Here is a 23,018-nt window from a genome sequence, read left to right as displayed (position 1 = left end):
TGCCCTACCAGCTGTCTTTGGTCTCCAATTCCTTTGATACCCCTCAGCCCAGAGTGAAGGGTTAGGGACACAATTGACCCCTGGATGGGGCCAGAGGGACTGAGCTCGGGAAGAGGGTCACCATGCACCGGCTGGAAAAACCTCGTAGAGAAAAGAGCAGTGGGCCGGCCCGTGGCTCACTCGGGAGAGTGCGGTGCTGATAACACCGAGGCCCCGGGTTCGGATCCCATATACGGATGGCCGGTTCGCTCACTGGCTGAGTGGGGTGCTGACAACACCAAGTCAAGGGTTAAGATCCCCTTACCGGTCATCTTTAAAAAAAAAAAAGAAAAAGAAAAAAAAAGAAAAGAGCAGTGATTGCAAGCCACGCCCCACCATCCATAGACCCATCCCAGGTCACCAAGCTGCACCCTGAACTCTTTTCTAGACTTCGCTCTGACATCTAATCCGCCTCCAAGTTACCTTGGCTCCTTCCTCCAAAACATGGGCTGATCTATTCCTTTCTCTTCCTTGCTGCCACAAACCTATTCAGACGAGGCCCGGGGCTGAGCTCACGTTCGTGTCTTCCACAAATAATCACAGGCGCAGCGGCGAACAAAATCCGCCAGCACTGGCCTTCTCAGCCTTCTGCCCAGGCCGGGACCTCTATACCCTCTCCCTCTCTTCTATCTCTGCCAGAGCCTGGACGCCGCTCCCTGCACGGCCGGCCTTCCCTTCCTCCAACAAGCCTCAGCGCCTCTGCACCTGCCGTTCCCTCTGCCGGGCGCGCCCTTCCACCCGGGTCTCAGCTGCAGTGTCACCTCCCCAGAAACGCCTCCCCTTTCATACCTTGTCTTCTACCCTGCCTCAAGCTCCTTGTTTTTCTCGGCCGCTCTGCCCCCCGGCCGCGCCCACCCGGCCGAGTTCCGCCGGCGCAGAGGCCGCCTCTACGCGGTCACCCCGCACACCACCAGTGGTTTCAGACTGAACGAACCCACGCCCCGCACCTTCCCGACCTTCTGGGCTGCCTCCCTCCGTCCTGCGGCTCCCCGGGCCGGCAGCACGAGTCCGCAGCGTTCCTCGCCCCTCCTCTCCGCCAGCGTGTCCGGGACACATTGCCCGGGAAGCAGTCAGGCCTGCCGCGAGCCCAGTGCGCACGCGCGCGGACGGGGGCGGGGCCGAGGCCGCGTTAACCCCCTCCGCGCCGGCCCGCGAGCCGCCCACGCGGCGCGGCCCTCTCCGGCCTAGCGAGCGCCGCTTTACCCGCTTCAGATGGCGGCGCGGAGCCATCTCGGGACGGCCCCCGAGATTTCTCCATGGGGGAGACATAATAGGTGCCCCGCACACGGCTCACACGAACGGCCTTGGCCCTTTAATTATCCCCGGCTCGCGCCCAATTGGCTGAGGTGTCTCTACGTCATCACTGCGCGCCGGACAGCGTCTCCTTCCCGCTCCTTAACTCTGACGACAGAACGGCGCCTGCTTCAGCGGCCGAGGAGAGCGGGAGGAGGCGGCGGCGGCGGGAAGATGTAAGTTGGAAGCGGAATCCGGCCGCATCCGAGCTCCGGGGGCCACCCGCCAGGCCCAGCGTGACTTATCGTGGAGCCGGCCCGCTTCTCGGCCCCGCGGGACGGCGGGGCAGCCTGGCGGCTCGGCGTCCGAGGAGAAAGTGTGTGGCCGGGGCGGGCGGAGTGGGAGGTGTCGAGGCCGCGGCCCGGAAGTGGTCGGGGCCGCCGCGGACGGAAGGGCGTCCCCCCTTCGTGCGCTTGCTGGCGGCCCAGCCAGGCCCGCGGGACCCGGAGCCGCCGGGGGCGCGGCCTCCGCCCCTCGGAGCCCTCCCGCGAGGCGAAGAACCAGGTGGGCCACGCCGGGCCCTGCCTGGAAGCGCTCGCGGCCCGGCGCCGGGACTGGGAGTTGTGAGTGAACGCAGGCAGGGGTCGCGGAGTTGCTTTGTGGGGTGGTCTGGAAGGCCGGCTCAGCCTCCTGACCTTCACTCTGAGAACCTCTGCTGGGCTCCTGTGCGCTGGTCTCTGCGCTAAGCTTGGGGACATTCGACCCAGCGGGGACGGAGTACGGTGACCGAGCTCGGTTTGACCGGGTTGCCCCAGAACGGAGGGTGTGGGAGGGTTAATAAGGTCGGTGGAAGAGAGATGAGGAGCGGGCTTTTCTTTCTTTGTTATTTCGCATGAACTGTGTCTGAAATGCACTTGTAAGTGGGGAAGGTGCTCTGAAGATGTGTGCTGAAACGCCATCTGCTCAAGATTTAACTAATTGTTCTCTCCTCTCTTTGGCTGTTGGACGCGCACTTTTCCGGAGGATGGGGGAGGTAACCGAGGTCCTGAGCTGTTGCCTGAACTTGTGTGAGCAGAGAATCTCAGCCTTTGCTTTCTAGCACTAGACCACACGCAGCAAAGCAAAGCGTTTGCTTACTCTGTGGTTCTTAATTTTCAGAGTGCTTGAAAATAACCGGTGGTGCTTCTTTTCACTAAGTACATTTGGGCAGATGTTTAGAATTGGGGGGAAGGGGGAGGGGGCTGTAATCTGCCTGGGGGTAACCTGTGCTGTCCCAGGAGAGTAGCATTGACCACATGTGGCTATTTAGCACTTGAAATATAGATAACCCGAACTGAGATGTTAAAATACATACCAGACTTAGAAGACTTAATTACTGTAGGGAAAAAAGTAAGTTTTCATTAGTTTTTATATTGATTATGTCTTGGAAAGATAAACTGGGTATAGTGTGTCAAATATATTATTAAAGTTAATTTCACCTATTACTTTTTTGCGATGTGACTACGAGGAAATTTCAGGTTATGCTCATGGCTCACACTGTTTCTGTTGGACGGTGCTGCTCTAGGTGATCTTTAGGGGGGCTGTCCGGGGACCCCGGTTGAGCATTCAGGAATTATGTGTGACTTTGGAGACGAGAGTATGTGGGGAATGAGCCTCCAGGTGTGGAGAAACAACCCTTTTTTCGAACATTAGCTAACATTTATTGAGCCTTCACTGGGTGCCACGTCTCTTTCATGTATTAATTTGGTTAATGCCTTGATAACTGTGTAAAGTGGGATTGTAATTGTCATCATATTGCTGGTGAAAAATTGATAATGAGAAACGTCAAAAAAAATAAATTACTTGTCCAAGGTTACATAGCAAAGCCGCGAATTAAACCCAGGCATGCTGACTCCAGACTCTTAACCACTGAGTTGTACTCACTGATTGTTCAAGGACACTAACCTTATCAAGTGCTGCCTACTATGTGTCTATAGTACCTTCTTGTCTTAAGGCAAAACATTTTGAGAGTTTACAGTTCCAGAAAGGAGCAGTAAAGGTGACATTCTGCCGTCTTTCACTCTCATTTAACTGTTCGAGCTGGGTGCTCTTCTTTCCTGGGTCAGAACACTTCTTTAGCAGCATTTTGAGGCACCCCTGCACATGTGAAAACAGAACCCTGATTGGCATGTCGTGTTCACCTCATTTACAGGAAAGCAAGACAGAAGTAGTTCTAAGTAGCATCCTGAGATCTTTGCTTACATCTCATGTACATTGTACAAAACCTCACTGGAAAATAGGGCACATAACTAATTAGTGGTTTGTTATTACCGTTATTAAGCGCATGCAGGAGTCCAGGTACATTGCTAAACCCTCACATGATATACAGTTTCTCACCAGTTCCAATGTTTACTTTTTCCCCAACATCTTGTTTTTTGAAAAATTTCAAGCACACAGAAAGGTTGAAAAGATTATACTGTTAATTCCAACATAGCCACCACTTGTGATTTTCAAAGTCACGTTTCTGCCATATTTGGTATATCGTGTATCTAGTCACCCATCAGTCTTACTTTTCTTACATTCCAAAGTAAATTGCAGATTTGGTGTATACTTCACCCTACACACTAGGTATGCATACCATTAAAGCTCAGTATTTGCAAAAACTACTTTTTTAATTACTCTTACTGCTTTTTAAATGTTCTATGTGACAGTTTATTTGCATTTTGGTATTAAATGTCTTGATGCTGGTACCAGTCACTTGAAATGGTTTTTGATTCCAGTCATATCATTATCCAGTGGATCCTAAGAGGAAATTACAGTAATTAAACAAGATCTAATCCTATCAGGAGAGCCACACTCAAGTTAGGATTTTCTCTGTTGTGTGTGCTGTAGTATTTTGAAAGGACTGTAGAGGGCTCATCAAACGTATGAGTGAAAACTGGTATTGTTCAACCTATAAAGTAATGGTGATGGGTACCACCACCAACCCCATTCCTTAAAAAAAAAAAAAAAAAAAAGACCACCTGGGTGACAGTTCTACCTGTGCTTACCGTAGGGATAGGGAATCCTTGACGAGGAGACAGTGACTGTCCCCCGTGTGTTCCTGTCCATGTGGACACTTGCTGCTTACTGTATTCCCTTACTGCTTTCTTGTGTACTCAGCTTTTTACTGCAAAGTAGATTTGTTGCCTTGCCAATTCGTTCACTCTTTAAATCCTTTTATCTTGTTATTAGGCTGCTCTTTGGCGTAAATTGCCATCGATTAGGGATCGTTTCTCAGAATCGAGTTAGAAGTGAGAGTTCAGATAAGTGAGGCCGCCATTGCTGCTTTGAACACCTCAGAAGGGGAGAATGGATTTATCAGGAGTGAAAAAGAAGAGCTTGCTAGGAGTCAAAGAAAATAATAAAAAGTCCAGCACTAGGTAATCTTTCCGTAAGATTTTTCTAGTGCTACTTTGGGGGTGCTCACTGCTAGGGACCCTCAGAAAGGGGAAGATTGAAAATGTCTTGCATTCCACAGTGAGTGTCCTAAGCCACAGATCACTTTGCTCTGTGATCACCCAGGATTTCTAGCCCTTTTGGATCCCCTCTTTTGGGTTGTGCTGTTGTTTCAGGGTTTGGTCAAAGCAGCATGCAATCTCACACCCTTCTCACCATCCAGGGCTCCTTCTCCTACCAAACGCAAAGACCGTTCTGATGAGAAGTCCAAAGATCGTTCTAAAGACAAAGGGGCCACCAAGGAGTCGAGTGAGAAGGATCGCGGCAGGGATAAAACTCGAAAGAGGCGCAGCGCTTCCAGTGGTAGCAGCAGCACCAGGTGGGGCTGGCTGGCCTAGAGCACAGAGAGGACCCTGCTGCAGCAGCCACGTCCCTCCTCCCCACAGAGTCCACAGAGGACTGTTTTCTTGATTTTTTTACAAAGAAAACATGCCCTCAGATTGTTTAACAGAGACCCCCTAATTTATGCCAGACCAGTTTGGAGTTTGCTCTGATTATGTATAGAAAATGGTGTTTGAGTATTCCTTATTTCTGTAGATTAAGGAATGTGACGTTTTGAAGTACATTTTTCTCTCAAGTGGGTTTGATTCAGAATTGTGATTATATTACCCTAGTTTAAAGCCTTTTTTTTTTTTTTTTTGGTGGTTGAATCCCAGCCTGTTTCCGTCAGCAGCCACCTTCCCAAGTTAGGTTGGTGATTCTGACTTCTGCTAGGTTCTTTCTTTACCTCCCAGGAGGAAAGACTTCTATGTATGTAGAAAGCAGCCCATCCCCCTTTCCTGTGACCCACACAGTGTGACGCCCAGGGCTCTGGCCTGGGGTGGGGGATCCCCACTGGGGAAAGCAGTGAGGCTTGAAGATACCAAACAGTAGTTTCCTCTTCTGAAGAGCATTTGGCTTGGAGGAGGAATCTGTACTGTGCAGAAATGTGACTTCCTCGCAACCCTTTCATCTTACACTCAGGTCTCGGTCTAGCTCGACCTCCAGCTCTGGTTCCAGCACCAGCACAGGCTCAAGCAGTGGCTCTAGCTCCTCTTCGGCATCAAGCCGCTCAGGAAGTTCCAGCACATCCCGAAGCTCCAGCTCCAGCAGCTCCTCTGGCTCTCCGAGTCCTTCTCGGCGCAGACACGACAACAGGCGGCGCTCCCGCTCCAAGTGAGTGCCCAGACTCATGTATTATCTGGGAACTCAAGCTTTCAACTGAGAACTAAATCTACTGCGGTTATTGTAAAAATAGACCAAAAAGGAGTCTTTCTGTCTTAATAGGATTTCTGATTTCCTTTATATAAAGGAACCGATCAGAAACTCATACAAAAACTGTCATACAAGCAGATAATATCCCACTAAAAAGGAATCCAGTATGTTTTGACTTGACAGAAACTGATTGTTTCTGGTGTTTTGTTTTCTTAATCAGATCCAAGCCACCTAAAAGAGATGAAAAGGAGAGAAAGAGGCGGAGCCCTTCCCCAAAACCCACCAAAGTTCACATTGGGAGGCTCACCAGGAATGTGACCAAGGTGAGGATCATGGACTGGTCTGGTGGACAAGTGGGGTGTGAATAAGCAGGCCTGTGCCAATGAATGAACTTAGAATGTCACCTTTCAGAGTACTGGCAGGCTGTACTAGATTCCAGTAGAGCACTGATTAATTCTTTTCAAAGAACTCTGTGTGTGTCTATGGGATTTATCCCAAGATGTTGATGGCTCTAGTTAGATAGCAGGATGTTTTACTCTGCCAAGGTTTCAGTCATTATGCACTGAGTTCTCTTTGACTCTTAAACAAGAAATGGGTGGGTGAGTGTTAGATTGACCCTTTTTTCTCTCTAGGATCACATCATGGAGATATTTTCAACCTATGGGAAAATTAAAATGATTGACATGCCCGTAGAGAGGATGCATCCTCATCTGTCCAAAGGCTACGCATACGTGGAGTTTGAGAATCCGGATGAAGCTGAGAAGGCGCTGAAGCACATGGACGGAGGTGGGTGACCCTGCCAGCACCCCTCTGACCTCCCACCTCTATCCTCTCAGAGACCCGCTACCCACAGGGACCTTTAGAACTGATTTCCAACCTGGCTACACTTCATAGTCTCCCTGGAGCTCTTTCAGGATTCCAGTTCTTACTCAGCGTGTATGTGTTTACCAAAAACATGTTTTATGGAACAATATTCTTGAAGAAATTGAGCAAATATGAATATATTAGCATTTTAAGAAATTTTCGGTCTGCTAAACGCTTAAGGATCAGATGAAGATTCCTTATAAAAAATATATTTGGCTTTTTATATGGGCACATATTTCCTTTAATTCTTCCTAGAGTCATTTTCTATTTTGCCAACGTTTCAGTATTTTTAGGATTATTTTGCGGAGTGATGGATTTACTAAATTCAAAAATTTACCCCTTTCTCAAACACTTGTATCTTTTAACTATTTATAACATTTATAGCTATTTGTATTAGGCACAATGGTTTTTAAAGTATGTGAACACTTGTTCTGGATGACCAGTTTTCATTTTGTCTTCAACAGTCAGCACTTTAAGGAATGGAGAGTTGTCTCTGCCCGGCTCCCTGCTGTTATAATCAAAGCAGCTGGGGCTGAGAGCAGGCTGGACTCACAGAACTGAACTGGGTTGCCAGGCCCAGCTGGGGAAGAGAGTCTGAATGTTCCACAACCTGAGTCCTCTTGGGCCCTGTTATAAACTTTATAAGTAGCTTAACAGGTTTTCTTTTTTGGATAATTGCCTTTATGCTCTGGTAGAGTCTGGCTGTTAGGAAGTTTTTCTTGATATTTAGCTAACTTCTCTTTCAATTTGCCTAAGTCCCTCTGAAATGTTATAGGATTCAGCATAAACTATGGCTGTGTCACTCACATCAGCTCTTGGCCTTGTGAATCACACCTTCGCTTTAGTGCTGCTGATCTTCTGGTATTTGACAGAGTCTGAGCACTTGCTAATAAACTAAAAACTCAAGAGACTTGGGCACATGTAGGGATTATAAAAATTCCAGCTTAAGATTCTGGTAGGATTTTTGTGTGTGTCCCCGTGCTGTTATACGTCATCAAATACCATCTCCAAGAAGAGATGGAAGGAGTTGGCCCCTACTAGCAGCTGGCCAGAAGATGGATTGTCTCTGTTATTGTATAGTCTTTGCTGGGAAATCCCTACTTTGGGCTGGTTTTGGCAATGGGCTGGGGACCCCATTAGGCTGAGGGCCCCTCTTTGCTTGAATTAAGCCTCTTGAGTATGTTGTGAACACAAGTTCATGTGCCTGGGTTACCTCCTAGGTACCTTTGAAGTTACCTTAAAGGTAGGAACTGAGAAGACAAAAGACCCTTGCACCCTCTGGGGGCCCCTGCTGTGGAGACAATCTCTTATCAGGAGTATGCACTTCCCTGGGGTTCTAGGTCTGCACCTCAGCTTCCTTTGCTTTTTCCTCCCGGAGGCCCTGCACATTCTGAGACCTGTGTGCTGTGCCACCTCCCTCCCTGTCCCTTTATCATGCCATTGCATGCACACGCGTGGTGTTAAATGCTGTCTGTATGCATCCACCTCCTTGAGGCCTCTTTTTCAGACTCTCAAGACAAAGGCCTAAATGTCTTCTGAAACTTCTTTCATGCTGTTCCCCACTGGAGTTCCACTTCATAGTAGATGGAAGCTCATCCCGAGCATCCCTCACCATCCCCATGATCCATCACCAGATTCTGGTGATTTTACTTCCCAGTTATCCCCTGAATTCGTCCATTTCCTCCCATTTTATTTGATATCATCTGATGCCCATCTCTGTGCTGCAGAAGCCTCCTAACAGGTCTTCCCTTCTTTCTGCCCCAGCCTTAGCTTCCCATCATGCTTGAGAAAGAAACTCAAATGCTGATAGCACCTCAGTGGTCCTGCCAGTAGAGCCCCCGTTCTGCCCCGCACAGTAGGCCTCATGTGAACCTGTCCCTCGTTCTAGTTGCTGCTTCTCTCACCAGGGCTTTGGGTCCTTCCCAGCTCATGACCAGGCACAACCCTTTTTTTCCATTTAGCTGATTCTAGCACATTCTTTAGGTCTTAACTTAGGTGGCACTTCCTCTGAGAGGCTGTCCCAACACATCAGTCAGTGTCCCCCGTTAGGTTCCATGCCCCCTTGTAGTTTTTCCTGGTGCAACCTCAGTCATGACTCAGTTATACCTAATGTTTGTCCTGTCAGGCCTGTTGTCACTGTGGCAGGCCCAGCATGTGGCTTGGTGCCTTGCCTAGGATGGGTACTCTTTAGATACTTTATGACTTGTCATTTTTTTAACAGGACAAATCGATGGCCAGGAGATCACTGCAACTGCTGTGCTGGCCCCCTGGCCTAGGCCACCTCCCAGGCGGTTCAGCCCTCCCAGGAGAATGTTGCCACCACCTCCCATGTGGCGCAGGTCACCCCCACGTATGAGGAGAAGGTAAATCAGCTGGAGTCTTGCACAGACTGATTGGGCCGCTTTCAGTTTGTTTGATTTACAAACTTCGTGTGACTGTGATGACCTTGGGGGCCTTTTATTCAGCTCTGCCTGCCCTCCCTGCTGTGGGGGGAGGGAGCTGTGTTGGTGGGTGGGTGGCCCTCCGAGGCTCATCAGGGGACGGAGGAGGGCAGTCACCATAGTGAGTAGCAAGCAGAAGAGGTCCTGGCGTTGCACCTGAACTACTCTGAATCTGAGACCAGGTGCACCCCTCTCCCCTTCCCAGCTGAGAAAACAGGAAGGGCTAGGAGAGGAGGAGGTCGGAGGAGTAGTGGAGGGCAGAAATCACCTCAGTAGAGGCGAGTTTGGCCTTTCCCTGCCAGTGGTGGTGAGCCGCACCTTCTGCAGCCCTCAGAGAAGAGGAGGAAGGCCTGGGTGGTGCCTTTGGTCTCAAGAATACCCCTTTCCCTTCCCAAGAGCCCTAGACCAGTCCCATCCAACGGGAGCTGTACTGACTTCTAGTGTAGAGAAGTGAAACTGGAGGATTGTTCCAGAAAGATGCCAGCTTGCCCTGCAGCCAGACCTCTCACATGGTCTCTCCTCTTCCACAGGTCTCGCTCCCCGAGGCGCAGGTCCCCTGTGCGCCGGCGATCGCGCTCCCCTGGCCGCCGCCGCCACAGGAGCCGCTCCAGCTCCAACTCCTCCCGATAAGCAGGGTCACCAAAGCCCGCACCCCTGTAACTTATGCCCATCCATGTCAGTCCTGTCACTTCTAGCCACAGGAGGATTGGTAGGAAAGGAAATCTCTCACTCTGGCGGGCTTCGAAAGCAGCAATTGAGACATTTCCTCCGCAGGCCAACATCTGGCTGCAGAAATGTTGGTTTGGGGTTGTGGCTGTAAGTTTTCTGTAGAAAGCTCACCCATTTCTGGTTCCTGAGAGGCAGTTCAGTGGCAAAGCCAGCAGGGACAAGCATTTTTCCTTTCCACTGGTGACCTGGGGCCAGTCTAGTGGCCCGGTCGTACCCTTGCTGTTGCTGTGCAGCATCTTTCAGGAAAGAGGGTGAGCTTTCCAGCAGCCGCCCTTCCCAGCAGGCCTGGCGTTTTGCTCCCCTACTTGAGTCCTCGTCCAACCTCTAGGGTCAGACACCCCAGAAGAGCCTCTCTCGCCGGTGTTAGTTGCTGTGAGTGGCTTTGTCTTTCCACGTACCCATGCACACACCTCCACATCCCGCATACCTTACTCTGAAATTGGTGAGCGGGTTGAGAGCCAGCTCTGCAGGGTCATCACCGAGCCCCTGTGTGCCTGTCATTCATGGTGGTCTTGCAGGTTACCTTGGCAGAATGTACATTGCTTTTTTTGGCTTCTATTGTACAGTCAGTACTATAAAATTTGTTTTGAGTTTTGTAACTTTGTAGCATTTTAGATAAAAACGTTGTGTTTGTACTTTGTGGTGTAGAGTGAGAGAATTGTATTGAATAAACCTGGATTAGAGTGCAGATTGCATACTGGTTTCACTGCTGCCTTTCTGTCCCGTAGTCCCCGGAACACCTGCAGTTACTCATGATTTCTAGCGCTGAAGAACTGGATTTTGGTTTCATTTCCAAAGTGACACTCCAAAACCTTTCAACCAGGAGAACACAGGGTTAGTGGCCTCAAGTGTTAGGTTGCTGCCATGGGTGACGATAGAAGATGTTTTTTACCACCTTTATCTTCACAGAAGTTTCAAATTCTGCCAGACCAGAGACATGAACATCACTTGCTGCTACTGTGTTAAGTAGCTGTGGAAAAATAGTTTTCTACCTCAAAAATCGGTTCATGCCACAAGGAAGTGGAAATGCTTAATTAAGATGGTAAAGAACAAACGTTGACATCGCCAACACCATACTGTGTTGGTGCTCCGGGTGGTGAGAACGAGGCTGCACGTGGCAGCACTCAGGGCCCACGCCCCTCTCATTGCCCTGCCCGGACAGGTGTGACTTTTCAGTGTTTGTGCAGAATCAAACAAATGAAAATACCAGTGTCTAAGAGGTGCCACTGCAGTCCCACAGCAGTGAGGGACCTGTTGCCCCCAGCCTTGCCTTGGAGGGCGTTGTCCAGCTTTTGTGCACTTAGTGCTCTGATGGGCAAGGTGGGGGGTCCATTCTTAGCCACCCGCCATGCTGTGGCTAAACTGCCATCTCTGATTCCTCCTCCCCAGAGGGGCACGAGGCAGGGTCTCAGTCCAGGCAGCCCCCTGCCTCTGCTCGAGGCACCCTCCAGTGTGGTTTTCAGTACTCTGGGGTGGTGTCATCTGACTGCCTTCCCTGCCCAAGTGCTGCGATAACTGAGTCCTAGCGAGGATCTTGCCAGGGTCCCCACAGCCTTCTGCCTTATAGTTTTTGATCTTTGCCTGGTGGGGACCCATCATCCTGGCTTGGACCTGGGGCTCAGTGGTATCTTGTCCTGTCCCAGTTGTGGGAAGGGCTGTCCTGGCCACCACGTTAGTTACTATTGTCTCTGCAAAGAGCCCACTCCCTGACCACTTCCTCTTGCTTCTGGGGCTGGGGTGAGGACGCATGCCCGGAGGGAGGGGCCACACGGGGAGGAGCGGCTGGGAGGACGGAGGCGCGGGTAGGGCCCCGACCCTGGAGGCGTGGCCACAGCGGCGTCCCTACCCCGGACTGCCCAGTCAAGATGGCGCTGGCGGCGGGAGTGCGCGTCCCGGCGCGTGCCCTGCTTTGCGCGGGTGCGTGGCCGCCGGGCGGCGGAGAGGGAGGGCCGGGGTGGGACTGGGGCCAGGGCCGGGGGTACGGGCTAACAGGCCTCCGCCCTGCCTTCCAGGGACCCGGATCCCCTCCGCGGCCCTCGGGCGGGCGGGGCCGGCGGCCGGCGGCGGGGACAGCTTGCGGCGCTTCGCGAGCCAGCGGGTGCTGGTGGAGCCGGCCCCGGCCACAGGTACGCGGGGCGCAGGGGGCGCGCGGGGGCGGGCGGCAGCCCCGCAGGTGAAGTGGGGTCCCTGGGGTCCCTGGGCTGCGCACGATGGTAATTCACACCGTGACTCCCCAGCACAGAGCCTGGAAGCCCGGACTCTTGAGAACGCTGTGGAATCTCCAAAAGCAGCGTGTGAACCCTGTTTTAAACTCAGTTTCTGTTCAGAACCGAAGGGTCATTACACCGGTTGGCTTAAAAGGGTTTTGTTTATGATGAAGATAAAAACGTTCCTGTTTTTAAAGTTTGGCAGACGTCGTTATCCAAACTATTCAGTTGGAAATTGAATATAATTGGAAGTATTTGGGAATAAGATATTTTAATTTTTAACACTCCCAGGTAGCACAGAATCCAGCAAGTATTTTGCTCATTAAAGCCATGAGCACATGGGAATCATTCCTAACCCCCACTTTCCAACCCATCGCCATCGGAACACCTTGTAAAACTCTCCAGAGCGAATAGGAAAAGCATTTCTGAAAGAAAAACCCGTGCTTTCCCTCCAGAGAGGAGGTCAGAGCTGGATCCCCAGAAGGCTTGGGGTCGGAGACTGGCAAAGTTCACATTTGGAACATGCTGTCCCTGTCCTGCCAGCTCTAGGCCTCAACCTTTCAAGCTGCGGGCCCTGCTGCGGGTCCTGGAGAAAGCTCTCCTCCTCTCCAGACAGACTTGCCGCCCCAGCCCTCCTCTACCCCCCCCCCCCCCCCCCCCCCCCCCGCCACCAACACACACTGTGCAAGGCTGGGACAGCACCAGGGCACCAGCCTCCCTGTGCCTCCAAACCTGGTTCAGCCTTCTCTGGTTGGGGACTACCTGTGTGAGGTGATGAGGAGCTTTGGGTTTAGGCTCAACTATGAGTCTGACAAAAAACACGAGTTTTTGAAAGGGTCATTTCTGTGACAGATTTGAATATATCTCAGAAAGTGCAAAAACATTTTTAATTATTGGGCTGAGTAGTGGTGACTGCACATTGTGAATGTACTTATGCCCCTGGATTGTAACTTAAAAATGGCTAGAATGGTAAATTTTGTTATGTATATTTTACCAGAATCTATACACATACACACACAAAGGCACTTCAGAAAGTTCATGGAAAAATAGAATTGGAAGAAAAAACGAGTCTTTCCGTGAACTTTTTGAAGACCCTTTGAATACAGTAAAAAAAAGTATTGGTGAAATAATTTTTTACTTAAGTGCTTCCCCGTTCCACCGTGTAAGAACTTGCTAACTCCAGTGGCGCGGTGTGGTAGAAAGTAGGGTCTGGGATCAGAAAGCCGGTTTTTTCTGTTTCCACTACTTGTATCAGAGAAAAGCCAGGTGTTGTGAAGTGGAAATACTGAGATCTGTTTATACTCAGGGCAGCGCAAGGCTTGGATAAAGTAATGGAGCAAATGTGCTCTGAAAACGTTTTTGTTTAAGTGCTGCATTGAAGCTGATTTTAGACTCCAACATTTTGTTCAGGAAGGATGTGTCCGGTTGCCGCCCTGTGCCAGGAATTACCTTGTGATAGCCAAAATTCATCCAGATTAGCCTTAGTAACTCCTGTTCACCTTTGGCCTCTTTACCTTTCCCCCAGTGTCCTTGATTCTACCAAACTTCAGGATCAGATTTCAAAAACTTCCCTCCACACCAAGTTTGGGGAGCTCATCTCTAGAAGTTTAGATTGCTTGTTTCTTATATGTATGCCTTGTGCATGTCTGTAGCCGGGTAATGGCTACCTCTACCTTAAAAAGCAAAGTTCCCAAAAGAGCCCATTTGCTGTCAAGACGTAGTTCTCATTCCCAAAGAACGGTTTGTGTTGACAATCCAGAGACTTCTGAGGTCTTCACCAGGGAAATGCTCCTAAATGAATGGTGAGGTTTCTGAAGCCCTGGGGGTCTGCACTTGGGCAGGATGCAAGAACAGATGGCCTGAGCCAGCAGGCCTGCAACCACAGTGTCACGAGGGCAAGGCTCTTGTCCCTCCTGTTTGCTGCTGGCAGGTGAACGGGTGGACCAAGGAGAGTTTAAGAACACTGACCCCCGATGTTCTGTCCTTAAACAGCGTGAGCCAGAGTCCCCCCTTCGGGTGTTTCTCCTTGCACATCTGTTTCTTAGACTTTTCTCACTAACTCAAGAAACTGAGGCCATCACTTGCCTGCACAGGGACACGGGTCTTGCTACTGCAAAAAAGGGACGGGGAGGAATTGAACATCCTGACCAAGTACAGCGTGAAGCAGGCGTGAGAGTGGTGGTGAGGGACTGGGAGAGTGACAGACAGCTGTGGTGATCAGCTAGCTGTGCTTATGAGGTCCAGCCCATTGCCCCATCAGCAGCAAGCAACCTCCAACCCGCCTCAGGCGTCCTTGAGGCTTGGGCCAGAGGGTGAAGAGGGGCTCAGTCTTTGCCCAGAGGGCCTGTGACACAGCCAGACAGCGTTGCATTGGGTTACAGGATAGATTTTAATTTTGAGAGAAAACTTTGCTTCTAACTGAAATCAAATCCCGGTCAAAGAACCACGTCCGAATGAAGGTGGGGCTTCCCCTAGGTCAGGGGGCGTCTGGGAGGGGCCACACCCAACCATCAGCAGGTGGGCTGGCCTGAACAGCCAGCACGTCCCAGTGCAGGTGCAGGCCACATCCTCAGAGACGAGGACGTCACTGGAACAAACCTGCAGGGCTGCTGGCTCCTGCTAGGAGGTGAAGAAGGGGCTGAAGAAGGCGGTGACTGCATTAGTGTCCTTGGGCTGCTGTTACAAAGTGCCACAAATGGGCTTAAACAATAGAAATGTATCCTCAGCTCTGGAGGCCAAAAGTCCAAAACCAAGGTGTCAGCAGGGCCACGCTCCCTCTGAAGGCTCAAGGGGGCTCCTTCCCCAACTTTCCAGCCTCTGGGGCTGCCAGCAATCGTTGGCGTTCCTTGACTTACAGACGCGTTGTCCTGATCTCTGCCTCTGGCTTCCCCTGGCCTTCTTGCGTCTCTGTCCTCTTATCAGGTCACCAGTCATATTGAATTAAGGCCCTGCCCTACAATAGTGTGACCTCATCCTAACTCACATCTTTTTTTTTTCTTTTTTGTGACCGGTAAGGGGATCACAACCCTTGGCTTGGTGTCGTCCGCACCACGCTCAGCCAGTGAGCGCACCGGCCATCTGTATATAGGATCCGAACCCGCGGCCTTGGCGCTCCCAGCGCCGCACTCTCCCAAGTGAGCCACAAGGCCGGCCCCTAACTCACATCTTAATGATATCTGCAAAGACCCTATTTCCAAATAAGGTCACATGCACAGGTACCAGGGGATAGAACTTCAGCATGTCTTTTTAGGGTGACCCAATTCAACCCACAACAGGAGTGAAGCTGAGGGGAGATCATCCAGTGGATCCTGCTCTTCGTTTTTCTTCCTAATTTTCCCCAGTCCCTGGGAGCAGGCTGCAGCCTCTCTGGGTTTTTTGCTGTTCTTTTGTCCTCAGTGGCCTTGTCATCTCAACATTGATTATCTCTCCACTTTATACCATAGTCTTTGACGTATCTGGGGGAGAGGTACCTCAATCAGGATACACTGGGAAAATAATCTATCCCTTTCTGATCTGAGTTCATTTGTAATGCTCCCCATCTCAACAAAAACTTAGTGAGCTGTACACACCTCCGTGCTCTGGGCAGAGAGAGAAAACCTGCTGGTCCCTCGCTCAGCTGGAGGCTGCCCCGCCTCCCACCCCCCGTGCAGCAGATCAGAGCGTACTGGTGCTCTCCGCTCACTGCACTGGGTTCAGAGATCACGTGTCTGCAAACATGAACAGGCTGCATCTGCCGACGGGAATCTGGCTGCTTTCTCTTCTAAAAAAGACACAGGTCTCTAGGGCATGTCTCTCCCTGTCCCAAGACTCAAGGAGCAGAGGCAGCTCTCAGAACCTTTGTCCTTGAGGGGGTCTGGTGACAGTGTCCAGGGGACTTGAGGCTTGTCGATATAGTGGGAAGCCAGCGCAGCAAACTGAAAGAGCATGAGGGCACGCTGGAGCTCTACAGTGAGTCTCACACCCTCCTGCTACGAAAAGCTTATTTAAACCACAACGGTGTGGTCTGGTGGGTCCTCAAGAAGTTACCACATGACCCAGCATTTTTGCTCCTAGGTATTTGCCTGAGAGAATTGAAAACAGGTGTTTTCTTTAAAAAATCAAACTTGTACACATGTTCATGACAATATTGTTCACACAGCCAAAACGTGGGACAACCCAAGTGTCCATTAGTGGATGAATAAACAAAATGCGGTCTATCCATATAGTGGAGTTTTATTCAACCTTAAAAAATAATGAAGTTCTGACACATCCTGTAATGTGTGTGAACCTTGCCAAGTGAAGCCAGACATGAAGACCACACATTATACAACGGTACTTCAGAAAGATCATGGAAAAACAGAATTCAGAGATAATGCAAATATTTCCTGTTTGAAGATCCCTCATATGATTCCATTTATATGAACTGCCCGGAATAGGTAGATCCATAGAAACAAAGTGAATTAGTGGTTGCCAGGGGCTGGGGAAGGGGCATGTGGACTGACTGCTAATGAGTATGGAGTTTCCCTTTGGAGCCATGAAAATGTTCTGGAACTAGATAGTGGTGATAGTTGCACAACATTGTAAATATACTGAATGGACCTGAATTGTTCACTTTAAAACCGTTAATTTACCCCAAGGTTCAGGGTTCATATCCCTCTACAGGTCAGCCAACAACAACAACAACAAAAATTATTAAAATGGTTAATTTATGTTATGTGAATTTCACTTCAAACTTTTTTTTTTTTTTTTGCTGCTGACCAGTACAGGGATTCGAACCCATGACCTTGGTGTTGTAAGGCTGCTCTCTAACCAACCGATCTAACTGGTCAGTCCTACTTCAATTTTTAAAAGCCCCAGAATAAAAGAAAACAAAACAATTAAAATTAAAAAAAAAAAAAAAGGCCAGCCCATGGCTCACTCAGGAGAGTGTGGTGCTGATAACACCAAGGCCACGGGTTCGGATCCCTATATAGGGATGGCCAGTTAGCTCACTGGGTGAGCGTGGTGCTAACAACACCAAGTCAAGGGTTAAGATCCCCTTTCCGGTCATCTTTTAAAAAATAAATAAATAAAATTTTTTTTTAAAAACCCCACCAAAACCATGCAGCTACCCATGGCCAAGTTGTGGGTGCAGACTTGTCACCTCTCCCAGGGTGACAGAGATGCAAAGGATTACTCAAAGCCCATTTCTCCAGAGCAATCAGAGGCCTGAAGGGGTTAAACCCAGGGGAAATTCCTTCAAGAGAGAAAGATCCCAGGAGTAACCCCAAGTCAGGTTTTCTCCTCATTTTTATTGCACTGGCAAGAAAGTTACAGAAAAAACGCAGGTGGTTAATCAATCATGGTGAAAACATAAACAAACTGTCTACATGACAATTTTCATTAAAGCAGGTGTAACTTAAAAATAGCTCAAAATAGCTCAAGCAAGCGCTGGCCAGTGGCTCACATGGGAGAGTATGGTGCTGACAACACCAAGTCAAGGTTTAAGATCCCCATACCACTGATCTTTTGAAGAAAAAAAAAATAGTTCAAGCAATTTACCATCAAAAAGAGTCATAAAAGTAAGCTATGTGACATATAAAAGAAACAATGAGATAATCACTATGGCAACCCTAAGAAACTCAAAGAAACAGCTGAAGGCAAGATGTGGAACTAACTAGCAGAGTAACCTTGAAGCTTGTAGCTCACATACTTTCCCATCATTTAGGTTTAGCTGCATCAAGGGTAACTGCCCCCATAGCAGTCACTTTTGCTGGGTTTCAATTTTTTTTTTTTTTTTTTTTACCAATAACAAGGAATTCAGTCCTGTGAAAGTTTTCTAGTTTTTCCCAATCTTAGTATTTCTATGTGTATTTCTAAAAAGTTGGGCTATTCCTTAAACTACAGGGCTTTGGCCCTGCGAAAAACTAAGGACTGTGGTTCTGCTAAGCTAAAGACCTGTGAAATACATGTGCTTTATTTCTATCTATTAATGTCAATATCCTCCACACAGGCTGGTTGGGTGCTTTTCCAGTGCTAGGTGTGAGCCTCCTCTTCCCCGTTCTTTAAATTAGGGGTGGCTGTGATGAAATTCAAGAACCCCCCAGTGAACAGCCTCAGCTTGGAGTTTCTCACAGAGCTCATCATCAGCCTGGAGAAGCTGCAGAATGACAAGAGCTTCCGGGGCGTCGTGCTGACCTCGGTGGGTGCTAACTTAGCTCCCCCAGGCCCGAGTCTCTGATCAAAGTGTCAACTGTTACCTCACTGAGAAAAGTTGGTGCATCCGTCTCATGGCCTGGAATAACCAGGCAGCACCTGCCATGCTGGGTGCCACCATGAGGGACTTCCAGGGAGCGTAGGCTGATGTGGCCTGCCGGGTGCCTTGATTTTGCCAGCAGCATGCCTTGGGCAGACCAGTCTCCGGCCCAGGCAGTGCAGGTGTCAGAGTGAACCCTGGAGAGAGAGAGCCGTTGGCGCTCAGCAACCTGGGCCAGAATCAAGTGAGGGAGAGTGAACTTTTTGCAGGCGTGACCTTGAGCCCACGCTAATTCATAAAAGGCAGACCCCGTGCAAACTTGGTGGTGTGTTCCTGGGGCCCTGGGTGCCCCCAGCCAGTCTCATTAATGATGCTGGTCCCAAAAGCCATGCTCTCCATTCTTCTTTGACCCAGTCTTAAGGCCAAGTGCTCAGAGGGCAAACTCTTCCATGTGAGCTCTTGAGGGGAACCTCAGTGTTACCCCCATGTGCTGGCATCCATGGGAATGGTGTTATTACCAAGCTCAGGAAGGGGCAGTGAGCGGCGTCTTTCAGGCCCAGGAGGGAGGAGGACGTGCAGTAGCTGAGGAGAGGAGGACGAGGCCATCCTCAGAGGCCTGGGGGACGTGACTGGGGCTCATCTGTGCCTGCTTCCCTCCAGCAGGCATAGGGCCCCTGCTCTGACCCTGCACGTACGTCTTTTCCAGTTTGAATCTGGAAAAGGAAGAACGTTCTGGGAACTAGAGAAAAACTGGGTCTGGGGGAGAAGGGGTAAGCTGAGTCCCTGGCACTGCCAGCTCTGGGCCCCTGGGCGACAGCATGCTGCTGCCTTGAGCATGACCCCAGCCACTCCCCCAGGACTGCCCTGGCGTCTTCTCGGCTGGCCTGGACCTGATGGAGATGTGCGGCAGGAACCTGGCGCACTACGCCGAGTACTGGAAGGCTGTGCAGGAGCTGTGGCTGCAGCTCTACCTTTCCAACCTGGTGCTGGTTGCTGCCATCAATGTGAGTGTCCCCACTCCCAAGGGGCCTCGCTGGCCTGTGGGGGCAGCTGCAGGGGGTGGGTTCAGACACCGGTTCAGCCTTCAGAACCTCTCAGGGGAGGTGGCAGTTGGGGGACCCCAAGACCAGATGTGCCCAGGTAAGTGAGCCATTATAGCCAAGTGTGACAGTGCTGAGGGGTGGGTAACGGCCTATGCCAGACCAACAGGCAAAGAAGAGAACCAGTTGGGGGGACTCGGGCCCGTGGTCAGCACCAGCCCCACGAGGGGCTGTGCCAGGGGGTGAGTGGGTGATCAGATACACATTTTGGAAATATCACTCTGGCTGGACCTGGGGAAGGCAAGGGAGGAGGGCTCAGCCTCAGGAACCAGTGTGCTCCGAGGAGGTGGGTGTGACAACCGAGGTTAGGCCAGTTGGAGGGCGGGGATGGTGTGAGAGAGAGCTGGAAGCCTTGGGGTTCGGTGGCAACAGACAGGACATGGGGACCTGGAATAAAGGAGACTCGACCTGCCATCACTGGGGTGGTGGGGTGCATGGAGTGAGGACACAGTGTGAGTTTGGGGTTCCTGAGACATCCTGGTGGGTTGGCTGCTGATGTGGTAACATGAAACAACAGCTCCAGCTAAATGCTGTTTGGTGTTTTAGCATCAGACAAAAGCTATAAAAGGAAAAGCATCTTGCCACCCCAACCAGAGGGTTAAGGAAAGAGTGATTTTTCTGGCCCCCAAGAGCTGACAGTCCTGTCACAGGGGCCCCTGGCCAGTGGGCAAGCCTGATCCCCCCAAGCCCCCACTGCTGAGCTGTGGGGGAGCCTGTTCCTTCCCTGTCCTTTTCCCCATTGCACACACCCAGCCATATAGCATGGGTGCAGCACCCTGGGGGCTGGGCGTACCCGAAAGCTCATGCCCAACTGCAGGCCCTTCCTTGGGTGTTCTTGGACCGTGGCCCTCTGCAATGCGATTGGGACCAGCAGGAGCACCTCCAGAGCCCAGACAGTCATGCTTCTCTCTGCAGGGAGCCTCCCCTGCTGCAGGCTGCTTGATGTCCCTCTCCTGCGACTACCGGGTCCTGGCTGACAACCCCAAGCATGTCATAGGAATGAACGAGACCCTGCTGGGCATCGTCGCCCCCTTCTGGTAAGGCCAGAGGCAGCACCCACACTCAGCACTTGTCCCTGGGCTGAACAGACACACCCGGTAGCCCTAGAGCCCCAAGGTGAGTGGGTGTCTGTGTTCCAGGTTCAAAGACACCCTGGTGAACACCATTGGGCATCGAGCCGCAGAACGTGCCCTGCAGCTGGGGCTGCTCTTCTCGCCAGCAGAGGCCCTCCAGGTGGGCATGGTGGACCAGGTGGTGCCCGAGGACCAGGTGCAGAGCACGGCACTCTCAGTGATGGCCCAGTGGATGGCTATTCCAGGTGAGGAGCCAGGGGAGAGGCTGGCAGCTGTGGGTACTGGTGCCAGAGAGAAGCGTCCCCCGCAACCCCCAACCTGATGATCCTGGTGAGACCAGAAAGTTCTCACACGGAAACATTCTCTGAAAGTCATGTGTGTGCACAAGACTGTTCACAGTAGCAGGCTGTATTAGTGTCCTGGAGCTGCCGTAACAAGTGCCACAGACTGGGTGGCTGAGACCACAGAAGTTTATTCTCATAGTTCTAGAGACCATAGGTCCAAGATCAAGGTGTTGGCAGGGCCACACCCTCTCCAGAGGCTCTAGGGGAAGACCCTTCCTTGCCTCTGGTGGCTCCAGGTTTTCCTTGGCTTGTGGCCGCATGGCTCCAATTTCTGCCTCCATCCTTCTGTGCCTCCTCTCCTGTGTGTCTGTGTCGCAAACTCCCTCTACCGCCTAAGTATACCTTCCATTGGATTCAGGGCCTACACTAAATCCAAGGTGATCTCATCTTAACCTAATTACAGGTGCAGAAATTCTTTTTCCAAATAAAGGCACATCCAGTTTCTAGAGGGCTGGTCATGAGTTGGACATATCTTTTTGGGGTCCAGTATTCAACCCACTACAAAGACAATTGGAAACCTGCTTGTGTGTTTATAGAAATAGGGCTGGTTCTATCAATGATGAAATAGACCAGGGAGCTGCAACTTTGTCTGTAAAGAGATAAAGAGCCAGATAGGTTGTCAGCTTTGTAGGTCAACAGTTGTGCCACCGTAGCACAAAAGTGCCATAGAGAATAAACATGTAAACTAATGAGCATGCCTGTGTTCCACTAAAACCTTAGGGACTCTGAAATTTGAGTTTCACATAATTTTCACATGTCACAAAAGATTATCCTTCTTTTGATTTTTTTTTTTTAACTATTTAAAAACGTAACAACCACTCCTAGATTAAGGGCCTTGGAGAGCCAGGTTTGCCAACCTGATACAGACAAGTGACTGAATACGTAGCAGCCATTAGTTATGCTATAAAACAATATTTAGTGACACGGAAAATATTCTCGATAATATAATTGAGTGAAAATGACACCTTAAAAAAACAATTTTTGCAGTATCCTATATGTTTTTAAAAGAAACTGGTGGGCAGTGGTGACCGGTGATTTTCATTTTCGTCTCTTTGCTTATCTGTATTTTCTAAGTTCTCTACCAGCGTTTCTGTGTGACCCTCATAGAAAAGCAGGGAATGATCCCAATATCTCTGAATGTGGGTTTCACAGGTGGGCCCCATGTTTTTTAGACCACGCTCGACAGCTGACCAAGACCATGATGCGGAAGGCCACGGTGGACCATCTCATCAAGCAGCGCGATGCAGACATCCAGAACTTCGTCAGCTTTATCTCCAGAGACTCCATCCAGAAGTCCCTGCAGATGTACTTAAAAAATCTCAAACAAAAGAAAAGCTAAAGGCTAGGCTGCTGTGGAGGTTTTTAGCCATGTATGCTCTCTGGGTCCCCTCTGGTCCCGAGGGAGTTTTAAACAAGGTATTTCTCAATTTAAATGTACTTTCAGCTCTTTGTTTGGCTGATCTTAGGTGGAAGATCCTATTCCCTGTAACCCTGGTCCCAGAGCCCCGCCCCACCCAACCCACTGGCGGTCAGGCAAAGGTAGTTGTTGAGGGGCAGATGGGACCATTCTGGACCTTGGCATGGTCACCACTGAGGGCCTCCTTTGCCAAAGCAGAATCGTGAATAAAGTCCTTGGGTCCCATCCCATCTCAGGGCTGCTTGCTTGCTGGCAGCATGAGACCAGGAAATCTCTGGCCAGACGACCCATGCAGGAGCCCCGGAGAAAAGCCCTGTGGCCACCAAGCTTATTCATTTGGATGGAGGGAGTGGATGGTGGCGATTCAGAGAGAGATGATGGAAGCATGACTTACTATGCTATCAGGGTCCTAAATCTTTTAGAAAGGTTTTGCAAGAACTGAATTTGTCCAAACCCTTGAAATAAAGGTTTATCCTCCTATACAATTCAGGCTAGTTCCCAAATCCTGCCAAACATGAGGTATTTCAAAAACCGGAAACCTCATCAGGCCTCTGTCAGTTACCAGGCATACCCACAGGACAGTTTGTTCGTGATCCCAAAGTGATGTTCACCCGGGGAACAGAGACCCTGTCCTCCTCCATCCCTGCCCAGCTCAGGGCTCCTGAAGAGGAAGTGACACAGGCAGG

The 23,018-nt window shown here is 50.4% G+C and overlaps 2 protein-coding genes across 4 annotated transcripts; both read left to right on the top strand.

Moving 5' to 3' along the window:
• The first annotated feature begins 1,433 nt into the window (after nucleotides 1-1,433).
• On the top strand, nucleotides 1,434-10,672 carry RNPS1 (RNA binding protein with serine rich domain 1). Of its 3 annotated transcripts, none has more exons than XM_063099290.1 (8): nucleotides 1,434-1,508; nucleotides 4,486-4,673; nucleotides 4,913-5,068; nucleotides 5,713-5,904; nucleotides 6,164-6,266; nucleotides 6,576-6,729; nucleotides 9,029-9,170; nucleotides 9,779-10,672. In XM_063099290.1, the coding sequence occupies exons 2-8, from the start codon at nucleotides 4,603-4,605 to the stop codon at nucleotides 9,876-9,878; spliced, it is 918 nt and encodes a 305-aa protein (XP_062955360.1). In that variant the 5' UTR covers nucleotides 1,434-1,508; nucleotides 4,486-4,602; the 3' UTR covers nucleotides 9,879-10,672. The 3 variants fall into 3 exon arrangements, with proteins under 3 accessions (XP_062955360.1, XP_062955361.1, XP_062955359.1); XM_063099289.1 differs by lacking the exon at nucleotides 1,434-1,508 and adding an exon at nucleotides 2,296-2,339; XM_063099291.1 differs by lacking the exon at nucleotides 4,486-4,673 and having other exon boundaries at nucleotides 1,453-1,508.
• Nucleotides 10,673-11,828: 1,156 nt separating this feature from the next.
• On the top strand, nucleotides 11,829-22,817 carry ECI1 (enoyl-CoA delta isomerase 1). Its single transcript, XM_063100304.1, has 7 exons — nucleotides 11,829-11,894; nucleotides 11,990-12,103; nucleotides 18,217-18,344; nucleotides 19,256-19,402; nucleotides 20,414-20,535; nucleotides 20,638-20,816; nucleotides 22,088-22,817. Exons 1-7 carry the CDS (start codon nucleotides 11,843-11,845, stop codon nucleotides 22,252-22,254), a joined length of 909 nt encoding a protein of 302 aa, XP_062956374.1. The 5' UTR covers nucleotides 11,829-11,842; the 3' UTR covers nucleotides 22,255-22,817.
• Nucleotides 22,818-23,018: the final 201 nt, after the last annotated feature.

This window comes from Cynocephalus volans, chromosome 6, assembly GCF_027409185.1.
Source record: "Cynocephalus volans isolate mCynVol1 chromosome 6, mCynVol1.pri, whole genome shotgun sequence".
NCBI lineage: Eukaryota > Metazoa > Chordata > Mammalia > Dermoptera > Cynocephalidae > Cynocephalus > Cynocephalus volans.
The sequence above is the reverse complement of the archived record's forward strand: the minus strand, read 5'-3'. Positions and strand labels throughout refer to the sequence as shown.

Bases quoted from the DNA above. Each gene is read 5' to 3' on its own strand.
- RNPS1 (XM_063099290.1), top strand. From the start codon at position 4,603: ATGGATTTATCAGGAGTGAAAAAGAAGAGCTTGCTAGGAGTCAAAGAA. The intron at 6,267-6,575 runs GTGAGGATCATG...TTTTCTCTCTAG, and splicing joins TCACCAGGAATGTGACCAAG to GATCACATCATGGAGATATT. The intron at 9,171-9,778 runs GTAAATCAGCTG...CCTCTTCCACAG, and splicing joins CCCCCACGTATGAGGAGAAG to GTCTCGCTCCCCGAGGCGCA.
- ECI1 (XM_063100304.1), top strand. From the start codon at position 11,843: ATGGCGCTGGCGGCGGGAGTGCGCGTCCCGGCGCGTGCCCTGCTTTGC. The intron at 18,345-19,255 runs GTGGGTGCTAAC...CCACTCCCCCAG, and splicing joins GGGGCGTCGTGCTGACCTCG to GACTGCCCTGGCGTCTTCTC. The intron at 20,817-22,087 runs GTGAGGAGCCAG...CATGTTTTTTAG, and splicing joins CCAGTGGATGGCTATTCCAG to ACCACGCTCGACAGCTGACC.